The sequence below is a fragment of the Orycteropus afer genome, unplaced genomic scaffold (genome assembly GCF_000298275.1).
Source record: "Orycteropus afer afer isolate SDZICR_OR568_19922 unplaced genomic scaffold, OryAfe1.0 scaffold00124, whole genome shotgun sequence".
NCBI classification, from domain to species: domain Eukaryota; kingdom Metazoa; phylum Chordata; class Mammalia; order Tubulidentata; family Orycteropodidae; genus Orycteropus; species Orycteropus afer.
In genome coordinates this window covers 7,018,082-7,031,930 of record NW_006921711.1, presented here as the reverse complement: position 1 = coordinate 7,031,930, position 13,849 = coordinate 7,018,082, and the positions used below count along the sequence as shown (strand labels likewise).

Below are 13,849 nucleotides of genomic sequence, written 5' to 3'. Positions count from 1 at the left end.
AAGCAGGCCACAACCCTAGGGAAACTCCTTTTCAATGGATTGGCTGCTGAAAACATATACATATGATCCCACCGTGGGAATAACCCACATCACAACTGCTTAAACCACACAAAATTATGGTCCAGCCAAGTTGACATGCAGCTCCAACTATCACAAGAGGTCTTTTGCAGCAGATTTGCCCAGTGCAACATGATGTCTGATGTCTTGACTGCTGCTTCCATGGGTGTTGACTGTGGATCCAAGTAATATGAAATCATTGACAACTTCAATCTTTTCTCCATTTATCATGAGGTTGTTACTGGTCCAGTTATGAGGATTTTTGTGTCCTTTATGTCGACATGTAATCCATACTGCAGACTGTAGTCTTTAATCTTCATCAGTAAGTACTTCAAGTCATTTACACTTTCAGCAAGCAAGGCTGTGTCATCTGCATATCCCAGGTTGTTAATAAGTCTCCCTCCAATCCTGATGCTGTGTTCAAGGTCTATCTATACAAGATCAAATTGACAACAACAATTCGAAATATAGGATAGGACCCTTAGGGGACAGTGAGTGTGTGTTAATGCAGGAGGAACAACTCAGGAAAGGAGGGGGAGAATGGTTGCACAACTTGAAGAATATAATCAGTGTCACTGAATCATACACACAGAGACTGCTGACTTGGTGTATGTTTTGTAGTGTATACTCACAACAACAAGTAACATTAATTATATATGTATGCATAAAAAAACAATGAGAGTGTTCTCTGAAGGAGGCCAAGGGCACAGGAAAGCCTGACTCAAAACCATGGTAAGCTCTCTCTGTGGTGGGCCAAGGATGGGCAGAGTTGGATGGTTCCCAACGGAAGGAAACTTCTTGGACTAGGACAATTCCAGCCTCCCTTCATCACCCATCACAGCAGAAGTACCCTAATTTTCCTTAATTCTTGACACACTTGTTTAACATCACCAGACTGTCAGCTCTCAGGAAAACTAAGACTCTGGTTTCTTCCTCATTTTCTAAAGCAGGGAGGCCTCTGGCTGATTCTAAGTGGGCTTCCCTCAGACTCCAAGGAGGAATAGGGTGGGGGAGAGGGTGCTGAGGGGTCCTCATCCTAGGATCGCAGAAGTCAGAGAAAAAGGGCCTGTTACACCCAGTGACCTGCTCCTGAGGGGAAGGGGACAGAAATCAAGACAACCACCCCCTATTTCCTCCTCACAGAGTAACACACCTCTTGCCTCAATTGCCCCAGCATGGCTCTTGTTCCCTGTTATGGACTGAATTGTGGCCCTTCAAAGTATCAGTTGGAATCCTAACCCCATAACTGTGGACATGGTCCTGTTTTCAAATAGGTTTACTCTCTGTTATGTCAATGAGTACATATCAGTGTAGGGGATGGCCCAAATGTAGTCACTTCTGAGACAGAAAAAGAGCAGATGAGACACAGAAGGATGCACAAATGAAGGAAAGACAGATGCCAAGTGGAGATTGCCAAGGAACCAAGGGACGCCGGGGCTACAGAAACCGACAAGGATCTTCCCCCACAGCTGAGAGAGCGTCCCCTGAATTCAGATGTCTGACCTCCTAAACTGTGACAAAATAAATTTCTGTTCTTTAAAGCCAGGCATCTGTGGTATTTCCGTTACAACAGCATTAGGAAACTAAGGCATTCCTCATCACTTGTCTGAGTGACAGCAGGTCATATGTGGAGGGTCTAGTCCTGTCCTGCCCACTGCAGCCAGAGACGAGGGCAACTCAGAGAGCCCTATTCCAAGAAGATATGCATGGGAGATGTGAGCTGGAGGGGTAGGAATGGGGGTGAGGACAGAGAGACAGCTCCCTCCCCCAACTGCCAACAGAGCAGAAGCAGCCAGCCTGCTTGGGAGTAAGGAGATGACTCACTTGACCTCTGCCAGGCCAGCCTACTTTAGAATCCCATTCATTGCTATTTGTGTCAATGTTACAATTAAGTTGCACTAGATGATGTGTTCATGAGGCTCAAATGCTGATCCCAGGGCACAGTAGAAGCAACCCGAGCCATATATTTGAGTACACTTTTCTCTGCTATCCAAACAGCCCCCCACGGAGCACATAGGAGCACAGAGACCATCACTTGGTACCTCCTGATACAGAACATGGAGCCATTCTGCAATCCTATAGTCCCTCCACCCTGCCTCTCTAGCCAAGGACATGCTCACGGCAGGGCAGAATGTGCATAACATCCAGCCACCCAGCCCAGCGTGTCTACAGGGCCCTGCTCACTTGAAGTTCTCAGGGTACTCAGTGATGGCCATGTTGATGACGTCCAGAGCATGTTGGTAGTGCTTCTGGGCAGAGAAGAGGAGTGCCAGCAGGTGGAGGGCGTTGGCATCATCCCGGCACACTTTGAGGGCCTCCTGCAGCTGCTCTATGGCACTGGAGATCTGCCAAAGACATCCCTCAGCTCAGTGACTGAGCTTTGTTGCAAAGCACACACCGCCTCCCCGCCCCAGGACTTTGGCGGCAGGTCCAGACAAGGAGGGCACATCAGACTCAATTTAAGTGACACCCTGTGGACTGGGGGCATGATGGGACGAAGCTCTGATACAGCCCAAGGCCCACATCCCCCAACCCAATTATCATGGCAAGGAGGGAGTTTGCCATCCCAATTCAGGCCCAGGGAGCTGCTGTTATCCCCACTCAGGAACAGAGAAGGGCAGGTTTACTTGCAGCACAAAGGACTTGAGTGCACACTAGGAAGCATTTCCTAAGTTGGAGGAGTGTAAGCTGCAGGGAGTGGCCACCAAGGCTGTGAGTGCAAATGGTGTCCTGGATTTCTGCTGCTATGGTTAATAATCTTACCCTGAGAGCAGGGAGTAACAAAAGGGGGGTTGCTCCAGGCAAGGGGTGCATCCTGACCAGGGACAGAGAGACATGTAGAGATACGGTGCCCAGAGATGAGGCCTCTCACATGAACACAGTGCGGGGCCTGCCCACATTCAAATACTTGACAGTTGGATGGGGCCAGGAAAGCTGCATGGGAAGGGTCTGGTTGTGAGGCAATGAGAAGCCAATGCAGGGGTCTTCCTGGGTGTGGCCTGGGCAAGCCATTCTAGTAGGTATGGGCAGAGTTCACAGCAGTGGGGAGAGACCAGAGGCCACTATGAGTCTCAGCTTTCAGGGGTTTGGGTTATCTGCCTTCTTTCTCAGAGCTCTACATGAAAGAGGGCAGCCCCTGCTGCTCCAGAGAGCACGGTCAGTGAGCCAAGGGGTAGGCTCAGCAGAGAGGGAACCTTGCGCTGCTCCAGTCATCCCTGCCTGGTGGGACCCCAGCATCCCACCGGAAAGAGCCCCTGAGGATGTTGAGGATGCGCATTCATGGCTGTGAGCCCAGTCTTCAGGAAGGAACAGGGTCAGTGGGTCTGTCAACTCCCTAGCCACATCCCCTAGGGAGGGTGTTTCAGGTTAAAACCACACACCTGCCCCAATCAGCCACCACCTTGCAACACTGGGCCCCTGCTCACAGGTGGGTCCGAAAAGTGAGTATAGTTCAATAATTCCTTCCTGGAGACACCACTCTTGGCACAATATCCACACCCCATGGGTCCCAAGATGACCCCAGACACCCTTCTCTTCTCACTGCTGATCCTACCCTTTAACATCACCACCTACCTACTGCTCAGCCAGGGGGGTTGCTGCCCCACTCTGTGTGGCCCAGCCTATGGCACACGTAAGAGGGTATGCTGGCAGCATTCAGGGGAACATTAAGGAAAAAAAATTTGGCAGTCACCAATGTCAAGCTCTTCTTCAATGACAGGCTAGACATTTCTGTCAGTGCCATAGCTCATTAAGTAGTCCTGTGTGACCTGTGGGACACAGCCCCTCACTCCTGGTACAAAATTCTCTTCATTCTCTCCCAAGTACACCTAGTGCCAGGTCCAGAGTTCTCCTACAGGGATCAGGCTCTGGTGACTTGGCCAGGATGGACCCCATTCTTCTGGGCCATCACCGCTCAGGGCAGCCAGACATGCTCTAGGAAGGACTGGGCTGGAAGGCCACAGAGACCACGCAGGCCTGGATTAGAGTCCATGCAGGGGCCCTTTATCCCCTGAGGCTGCCAAGACTTGAGGTCCCCAAGGAAACCAGGCACCAGGCTCCACTGGCCTGGCCAACCATCCCCTGGGGGGATGGATGCCATTCATCAGAGATAATTAAAGATATTTAAAAATGTATCACCAAAGATTTGTCATTCACTTGATTGTCAAGAAAAGCATTGGCTCTTTTACAGAGGACTAGAAATGAAGCAGTCTCAGGGACTCCATCCTCCTGAGAGCACCTGAGCAGAATGCATTCTGGAGTTAGAAGGGGAGAGGCACAAAGAGCCTGGTCCAATGATGACCAGGATCTAGAAGTCAGGAGCGCCGGGTGGGTGGGCACAGTGAGAAATGGGGGAGGGACAGGCGGGGGCAGCCTGGGGACAAAGGAGGGGTGGGGAAGAGGGACTGTGATTCAGGCAGGTGTGAGAAAGGGAGAGAAGCAGCAAATGACAAAGGGCCAGTGGGGAGAAAACTGGCTGAGATAGACCCTGAGTGGGAGGCAGAGTGACTCAGAAACAGAATAGGACAGACACAGGCACAGGGGCAAGGGTTTCGGTGTGGGGTGAGGGGGAAGAGGCCCAGCAATGAAAATAACTGTGCAACGAGAAGAGCCAGGCCAAAGGCAGGGCTTGAGGGGAAATGATGCAGACAACTACACAGAGGGCCCAAATCCTGGAGTCAGAGGATACAGCTCAGTGTACTGAAGATGAAACAAGAGGCTAAAAGCTGACACTGACCAGACACAGGCCAACCTCCTGGCTGGTGAACAAGGCTCCATCTATCCCATCTCCAAATGGGCCAGGTCTTGGGGAACATAAAGCTGACTGAGGTGTTTTTTTCCTCACTGGGGAAAGATGGACTTTGTGTAAACCTGTATAAGTTAACTGAGTTCACCAGAGCCTCAGTTCCCTCAGGTCTCTGATGAGGCTAAGGCTGTCTATCTCATCAGATGGCTAAGGCCGCATGGGCCAGTGTTGGGGATACAGCAGCCACCCACACCAGCCATGCTACCCTTCATCTGACCATAGTCGATGGAGAGCTCTGTTGGCTTCGCTCCAACAGTCTGGGCTCAGCCCATTTCCTAGGAAGTGCAGGTGGAAGGTGTCAAGGCCAGAACTCACTGGGTCAAAGTCAGAAAAAGCCCCCTAGGAATTCTTGTTTTGGAGGCTGGGTATGTGCATGGAGCACTGACCTGGAACCGAATGGCATACATGAAAGCACAGGAGATACTAAAGGGCTGGAGGCTGGGGTAGGGCAGAGCCCCGGCCCATTTCTGGGTGAGCAGCTATCTGGTCTCAGTCCATGGACAAACTGGTGTCCAACAGCTCAGCTGCTCAGTTCTGGGAAAGAAGGAAGGCTGCCTAGAGTTGTGGGTCTACAGTGGTCACAGTGGGATGGAGGTGGTCAGCAGGTGGGAGACCCTAATCTGACCCCAGTGGACGAGGCCTGCAATGGTGTCCACAGGGTCAGAGAACAGCATTGTGGTAAATGAGAAGTCCCATCCAGAAACAGTTCCATGGGCCAATAGCTCTATTCCCTAAACCCTTGTGGAAAGCTCAGCAAAAGGTGAGGATGCAAACAAATGCCTGTCATGGTCACTTGTCAACCTTTCAGGAGACAGATATTATGAGGGAAGGGAGGGCATATAGTAATCCCTTCTTGAGCACCACCATGGGCCAGTGGCTTTACCTGTACTTCCTGACTTAATCCTCACTAGTAGCAGTATGAGGACTTTACAGATTAAGTAAATAGAGGCTCAGAGAGATTAAGTCACTTGCAGACAGTCACACAGCTGGCAGGTAACAGTGCCAGGAGACAATCAATAGCACCCAGGAGCCTGGGGGTTAAGCATAGTGGCTACTCACCTGTCGGACGAGGGACAGCTGCAGGGAGACATAGAGGATGATCTGGGGGTCGTCAGGTGCCAGCTGCTGGGCCCTATATGGAGACAGGTAGTGACATGTCAGGCACCAAGGGACTAGCAGCCATGTGTGACATAGTCCTTCAGCATGCCAGCCCTGTGCTAGGTGCTATGGGGCATACATGGGGGAATCCTGCCAGGCCCACCCTGGATAAGCGCCCAGTGGGAGATGATAGCTCAGGCAGAAAGCCACAGGGTTCTGAGAGGGTTGATGCTGGCTGTGTGTGTGGACCATCTGGGAGGCCAGCCCTCAGGGTAGCAGACCTGAAAGAAGCAGGTGGGTTAGGGGCAGGGGACACAGTGTATATACAAAGGCTACTGTGCAGGACCAACCGCTCTCCTCTGTGCATCCTGCAGCCTGCAATAGCCTGCCTCACTATAGTCCCCATTCCTCCCAAGATAGAACACCTCCTTGAGGGTGATGTGCTTGGGAAGACCTCAGGAGCACAGACGGGGCCAGCCAGAATTGGATTCTTCTCACCTCTGGGTTTGAGGGGTGGAAACTTGGCCCAGAGTGGAATTTTCTCAGAAGCCTGAGAGCCAACGAAGGAAGCCAGAGGCAGAGCCAGTCAGGCAGAGGAGGGATGTGTCCCGTGCTCCAAGCAAGGTGGTACAAGGAGCCCAGGCTAGGTGGTTACCCAGCAATGCCTCCGCCTCAGTGCTTGAGGAGGGCAGGCACACTGAGGGGCCCAGAGAGGACATGGTGAGGCAGAGGAAGGAGAGGGAGGGAGATCACACAGCTGGTAAGCATCAGGCTGACCAACGGGTAGATCTGAGGGAGGCAGTTGTTGGACAAGGGACTTTTCAGCCCTCTCCCTGACCCTGACCTGCCAGGACACCTCTGTAAGGGCTTGGGATTGGAGAGTGATGTCTGGGCTGGGAGAGACTGGAGGGAAGCAAAGGCTATTTTTTGAGATGCTGTTATGTGCAGGGCACTGTGCAAGGTGCTTTTCCTACTTTATCTCATGCAATTATCACATTAACAGTTCCATGAGATAAATAAAGGTCATTATTGCCATTTTAGAGCCCTGAGTCTGGGAAAGCAGGGACTGTGCCCGGGTGTTAGCAGAGGGTGGGTGCTCCACCAGTGCTGAAGGCAGATGGTCTAGAGCCTGCACCAGGTCTCAAGCCTGCCTGCCCAATGGTAAAGGCCTGTCTTTGCTCCTTATGTGACTTCCCAGAGCCTCACTTTCCTCATTAGTAAAATGGAGACAGTAACATCTGCTCTGTGCCAGTGGGTCCAATGAGATTGAGCATGTGAATGTAATACCTTATGCCACCAAATTCAAAAGGGAGGCCTCTGCATGAGCCCAGATCTCCTCACCTCTCCAGTGTCTGTAGAGCTTTCCTGTGCAATTCATCTTGCTTGGATTTCAGGGTTGCTGCAGGAGACAGGATGGAACGCAGTCATGAGGGTTACTGAGGGGTGCTACCCCAGCCCTCCCCCTGCACTCCAGTCAGAGCACGCAAGCCCTGTGGGGAGAGGCCCATCGGGACCCTGTCTGGCAAATGCTTGCACCTAAGCAGCTCTGACTGTAACCATCTTGGTTACTGAGGGAGGTCTGGGGCTCCTGTCCAGCCCAGTCTTCTAACATGTTTCTGGGCAGACCCGTTCCTTCTACCCTCTACCTTCTTTGCAACCTGGGCCCACAAGCATTCTGTGACAAGAGAGTTACCCTCAGGAGGCCCAAGCCTTGAGAGAGACTGCCACCTTCATCTTGGCCACGTGTTCTCTTTTCTCACGAGGCTCCTTGCTTCAACACAAACCAGGCTGCCCGCTGAACCACGTAGGAAAGTTTTTTAAATGACTGCTGTCCAGGCTTACCCCAGACCAGACCAAACTTCCTGCTGGTGGGGCCCAGATACTGATGCTTGCGAGATCTCCCAGCTTATAACACAGCCCTACTTCTAACACGCAGCAGGCTGAGTCACTGCTTGGGGGCAGGGCTGGGACAGCACCTCTCAGACATAAGGCAGAGAGTCTTTTGATCAAAGAGAGGTTTTGACAAAGGGACTAATGTCTCCTTCACTTAACCAATGTGTGGACACCCAGGTTTTCCCTCTCCAGGGTTTGCACAGAGTGAGGGGTTCAGCAATATCCTGAAGAAACCATGCCCACTGCTAAAGAACAGACTGCTGGCACTGCACCCAGATCACTCAAACCTCTTCCTCCCTGCTCCATACACTGAGTAGCCTTTGTTAATGCTTGCTGTGCAGGGCCTCTGAGGCCCAGTGCAGAGTAGCCCCCGTACATACAGCTCTGCTTCCTGGGGTTGGCAATGGGGAAATGTGGGTAGGGCCAGCTTCCTATTCCAGGTTTGCTCTGAGAGGGGGCCCATCACTCCCTCTCCCTCACGCCACAAGGATACAAAAGTAGGTGGGAGGCTGCCTGATGGATGCAGGAGACACAGGGGGGCTGGTGGGGCTTGGAAGAGAACACCAGGTTCTGGTATCAGTCAACCACAAGTGCTGATGAAACACCTACTATGCACCCAGCATTATGCTATGTGTTGAAGGGGACTAAAAGAGTCTAGAGTTCACAGCAGTGCTGGGTCCAGACAGACCTATGTGAGCTGTAGTGAAGACACTGGGGGATCAAGGGCTGAGGGTGCAGCATAGACTGAAAATGCCACAGGAGTTCAACAGGTACAGAGACCGGCATGGGCTTTGTAGATACTGGGGCTGGACCTTAAGGGGTGGAGTGAACTAGATCCATGGAAGAAAGAGAAGAAGGCACATCTGAGAGGGAAAGAGCCTGAGCAAGACTGGAAACGGGGCTAACCTGTGTGCCCATGTGCAATGAAGACATCTACCCCAGCAGAGTGGAAGGCACAGATGAGGGATCGAGGCCTGGGGGTGTGTGTGATGGGATGAGAGACCTTGGAGGCAGTCTGACTTCAAAGCCAGAGTCACCCCAGGCAGAGGCCTCCAAGGCCTGGCACTCACCGTCAGTGGCCTGCAGGCTGTAGGTAAGACCCAGTGCCAGGTAGCCTTTGGAGAGGAATTCCCCAGCTTCCTCGCCAAGGTCAGTCACCATGATGGCAAAATGCTCAGCCTCCTCCAGCTGCAAAAAGGAGAGCCAGAGGTCACTAGGAAAGCTCTGCTGGGCTCTGTGTTGCCACCTGCTCAGCCCTGGGCCCTCCATGGCAATTTAGGAAAGGGAAGTTGAACTCCTGTGCCTCAGCATGGCAGACAACTCACAACCTGCAGCCCAGGATGCCACTGGGCAAGTGTAGACAGAACCAGAGAGCCTCACGTGTGGGATGCATGACCAGAGAGGCCAGGCATCTTGTCCAAGGCCACCCAACTACTGTGGGAACGGCCAATGCTGTTTCCTCCACCAGAAATCAAGGTCACAGGGCTTTACCTCTCACAGGCTGGAGCAACATCAACAGGGAAAAGTTCCATTGCCCCAGAGAACCCAGGACCCCACAGCTTGCTCTGCAGAGAGCATGAAACCCAGACCATGCCAGTCTGTGCAGCTTCCTTCCTCATCTAGCCTCTGTGGGCTACAGGGTCTGTTCCTGCCTTCCCCAGCACAGGGAAGCGGGGGTGGGGGTGGGAGGCAGGGCACTGGGACTGGCCTTCAGGCCCCTCTGCCCTGCTGGACACAGCCAGCCCTGCAGAGACAGCAGGCTGCCACTCTGATTCCGTCTGTATGTTTGCTCTCTGGGACAGGGAGCTCAAACTTTTCAGGGGAAAAAGGCCTGGGGCTGTTTTTGTCCTGGGAGCAGAGGGACTGTTCCAGTTGGAATGTGACCAACTGGCTTGGGTCACATGTGACCCATCATCATACACAACATGTGACATGGAGAGCGGGGCACACACGAGGAAGCCTCATAAGTACTCCCAGGCCAGCCATGGAGTCAGGGGACAGCTGAAAGCCCCAACTGGGACCATTCACAGCCCACAAGAAACACCCCCACCTTCCCACCTGCCCTGGGAAATGTCACCCGTCCACATGCCTGGTGTGGCAGTGTGCTAGCATTCCTGTCACTGAGAACACCAGCTTTCAGGCAGGGCAGGATGCTGTCTCCATCCCCGAGATCTGCACTGCACTACAGCAAGGGGCCGCACAAATCCCACCCAAACCCTTCATGCCGCCAGATGGCAGAGCCACCACCCCCCCCCGGCCCCCCAACACACAGGTGTCTCCTCATAGTCAAAGGCTCATGAAGTAATCAGCTGGCAAGGAGATTCAAAGCCAGTGCTGCCCATTCCTACTCTAGTGCTCCTCAGCCCCCTCTGGAAGCAGAGGGGAAGCTCTATGCATTGTGTGGACCTGATCACTGGCCACACCTGGGTGTGGATATTGCCCTGCCCAGTGGATACTGCCCTGGAGTGTGGAACTGATATCCTGAAATGGATATGAGCTGGGCTGAGTCCACCATACTGAGCAATGTACAAACAGTGCAGGAGTCTAGAGCCCACTGTTCGGAGAGGAAGGACAAAAAGCCAAGGTACAGGACATAAAGCTTGATGCCTAGAGAGAGACAGTGGGCAGGGCTGCCCAATTACGGCTGTGGATCCCTGTGGAGCTGACTACAACCTCTTACTCAGGCCACCAACGACAACTGACCAGGGCAGACCTCTAGTCCCCCTTGTGGTGGAGCTCACACTGCCAACCTGGGCAGCAGGTGGCCTCCAGGTTGGTATGCTGGTCACTGAAAGGAAGGATGAAGGAATCTGGGAGACTAAGCCACTTTATCATCATCAGGCTCAAGGACTGAGTCTGATGATGTGGGGGAACCCCACAGCTATCTGCTGCCCAGCCTAAGCCACATGGTAGGACCAAGCATGCCTCCTGGACCATCCACCCACCCCAGTGGGGCTTAGGGGAGCTCCTGGGAGCCTGAAAGCAGAGCCTGAATACGACAGCAGCATGGAGTACAGTTCTGATACAGGTCCCATCCCAGTTCGGCACTGACAGCTGTGAACTAGGAACACTTAGTTTCTGTGTCTCAAAGGTCCTCACCTGCAAAATGGAGAGTTAGGCCCTCCCACTCTAATCACTCCTCTTCCTTCCTGCCACCCATGCAGGACAAAACCAGAACCAAAACCAAACCCCATGCTAGTGAGTGGATTCTGACTCATAGCAACCCTATAGAACTGCCCCATGGGGTTTCGAGGTTATAAATCCTTATGGAAGCAGACTATCTTACCTTTTTCCTGCAGAGCAGCTATGGGGTTTGAACCGCCAACCTTTGGTTAACGGTCTGATGCTTCAACCACAGCCTCACCAGAGCTAGTCATGTAGGACAATGTGGCTCTTAATTAAGGCTCCAGTGTGTGGTGCTGAGGTCCCTGGGTGGCACAAGTGATTTTCAAGTAAGAGTTAACCTAAAGATTAGTGGACTGAACCTACCCAGGGCACCAAGGAAGAAAGGTCTGATAATCTGCTTTCATAAAGGTCATAGGCTTGGAAACCTTATGAAGCAGTGCTCTGTCATATGGGGTCACCATGAGTTGGAGGTGACTCAATGGCAGTGGGTTTGGTTTGGTTTAGTGTGGTGCTGTTGGAGCTCCAAGGAAAGAGTAAGTAACTGCATGGCTGGGATTAGAGAAGGAGGCTTCATGGCAGGGGGAAGACAAGGGGTGAGGACATGACAGAGGGGAGAGGTAAGCAAGCAGACAGCATCTTCTCTTCTTCCTACTACAGGCGTGACACAGAGGTATTGCAGGTTCAGTTTCAGACCATTTCAATAAAGTGAACACTGCAATAAAGCAAGTCACAAAAATTTGTTGGTTTCTCAGTGCATATAAAAGTTATGTTTACACTATACTGTGGTCTATTGTCTGTGCAACAGCACTGTAAAAAAGTGTGAAATACATTATGAAAATGTAACACAGAGTCACGAAGTGAGTACATGCTGTTGACAAAATGGTGCTGACATACTTGCTTGACACAGGATTGCAGCAAATCTTCAATTTGTAAAAAAATGCAATACTGCAAAGCATAATACAAGGAGGTATGCCTGTAGTCCCACTGCTGGTACAACTTATCTTATGGAGTTATTACGCTCCACTTAAACAGGAGCAAGCTTTCTGATAAATCACCAAGAACAAGTTATAAAAAGAATCCAGAAATCTACCACACTCCATGCATAGACACCCCTCCCACGGCTGCGTCCTTCAGACTCTGCAAACGCCAGCTTCCGCTTCCTACAGCCCATGTAGAGAGGGGGCCAGGAACCATGCTCAGCAAATACAGGCACACAGGAAGAAGTTACTTGACAGTTCATACACATCATAGACCTCATCACCCTTGAGATTAAAAAAGAGAAAATGTACATCCCTAGCTTGTTCAGCTCCTGGCTCACTCTGAACCTCAAGTGGTTAGCATTTCTCAGCCAGTACTTGCCAGACCTGTCTGGGTAGTTTTAATATGGTCTCTAAGCCTGGTGTATGCATTTGCCTTAAATAAAAAATAAGAGATAGCACACCATAGTAATACACATGGGTGCACCAACTAGTCAACAGCAGAGGCAAATGCTATCACAACCAAAATGACCCTATTCCCCTTCCTCTAAGACAATAGTGGGTGTCCTCAAGCCCTTGAGAGTGATACATAGTTCTGAAGTACTACAATCCCACCCAACTCCAGAACCAGCTGCCATGAATAAAACTCTCCACCCAGAGAGGCAGGGTAGCCTAGGAGCTAAGAACACAAGCTCTGGGGCCAGACTTCCTGGGCTCAAATCTTGGTTCAGTCATTCTCTAGTGGTGTGACCTTGGGCAAGTCACTTCTCTTTGCTGCACCTCAGTTCCCTAATCTGTAAAATGTGGATAACAAGAGTGTCTGCCTCATAAGGCTGCAGGGAGGGTTGAATGAGACAAGCCACAGTGAGTGCTTAGGGCAGTGCTCAAATAAATGTAAACTATTAATATTATGGAGTTCCTAGGTGTTGTGAATGGTAAATACACTTGGCTGCAAACCCAAAGGCTGGTAGTCCGAGTATACCCAGAGGCTCCTCGGAAGAAAGTCCTGGCAATCTACTTCAGAAAAATCAGCCACTGAAAACTCTATGGAGCACAGCTCTATTCTGACACATATGGCGTTCTCATGAGTCAGAATCTACTCCATGACAACTGTTTTTTTTCATTATTATTATTTTTTGTTGTTGTTTTGTGCCGTGGAGTTAGATCTGACTCGACGGCACGTAACAACAACATCACTACGGAAGTAGATTGCCCAATATTCCTTCCGAGGAGTGGCTGGTGGGTATGATATGTATATGTACACACACACACATAAATAGTTTAATCTTCCAGGCTTTTTTTTTTTTTTTTTAAGTCTCAGTCTAAAAGATGTGGCAAGTGTCACCAGAGTGGGGTACCTACTTCCGGCAGCTATACAATCTCATTGACAAATTAGGAAGTGACATCAAAGACCCTCCTGGAATCGAGAAAGGGAATAACTACTCCCTGGCTCCTTATGTCTCATTTAAGTCATGGAAAAGGAATGACTCTTTACTGGGATGAGCCAGTGTCTCTGCAGCACTGGGCATTTTGTTACACGGGGCTGTTTAAGTTCTCTGGCCCCAGCCACAGTATGTATCCATGTACAAACATACATACAACCACCAGACCACCTACCCACTGCCACAGTATTCATCCCTACCATGGGAAATATGCTCAAATGTTGTTTTTGAACATATCCTCTGATAGTCTGTTTTAATTTTTTTTTTTTTTTTAAAGATGGGGCAATCTACTTCCGTAGTGATACTGCCTCGGAAACCCAAGGAAGGGTCGCTATGAGTTGGGTCCAACTCGATGGCACATAACAACATTTCTTTTTTTTTTTATTTTATTTTGATTTGGGTGAAGATTTACAGAGTAAATTCACTTTTCATACAGCAGTTCACATATACTT

General features: G+C 50.9%; 1 protein-coding gene across 1 annotated transcript in view; it reads right to left on the bottom strand.

The window, feature by feature from the left end:
• The window catches only part of TTC7A (tetratricopeptide repeat domain 7A), a 159,963-nt gene that overhangs the window by 51,124 nt on the left and 94,990 nt on the right, over positions 1–13,849 (bottom strand). Inside the window, exons 12-15 of the mRNA XM_007944399.1 lie at positions 8,923–9,040; positions 7,301–7,358; positions 5,921–5,993; positions 2,242–2,402 (exon numbers count right to left, since the gene is read on the bottom strand). Coding sequence (XP_007942590.1) covers positions 2,242–2,402; positions 5,921–5,993; positions 7,301–7,358; positions 8,923–9,040 — 410 coding nt within the window. The remainder of the gene's footprint in view (positions 1–2,241; positions 2,403–5,920; positions 5,994–7,300; positions 7,359–8,922; positions 9,041–13,849) is intronic.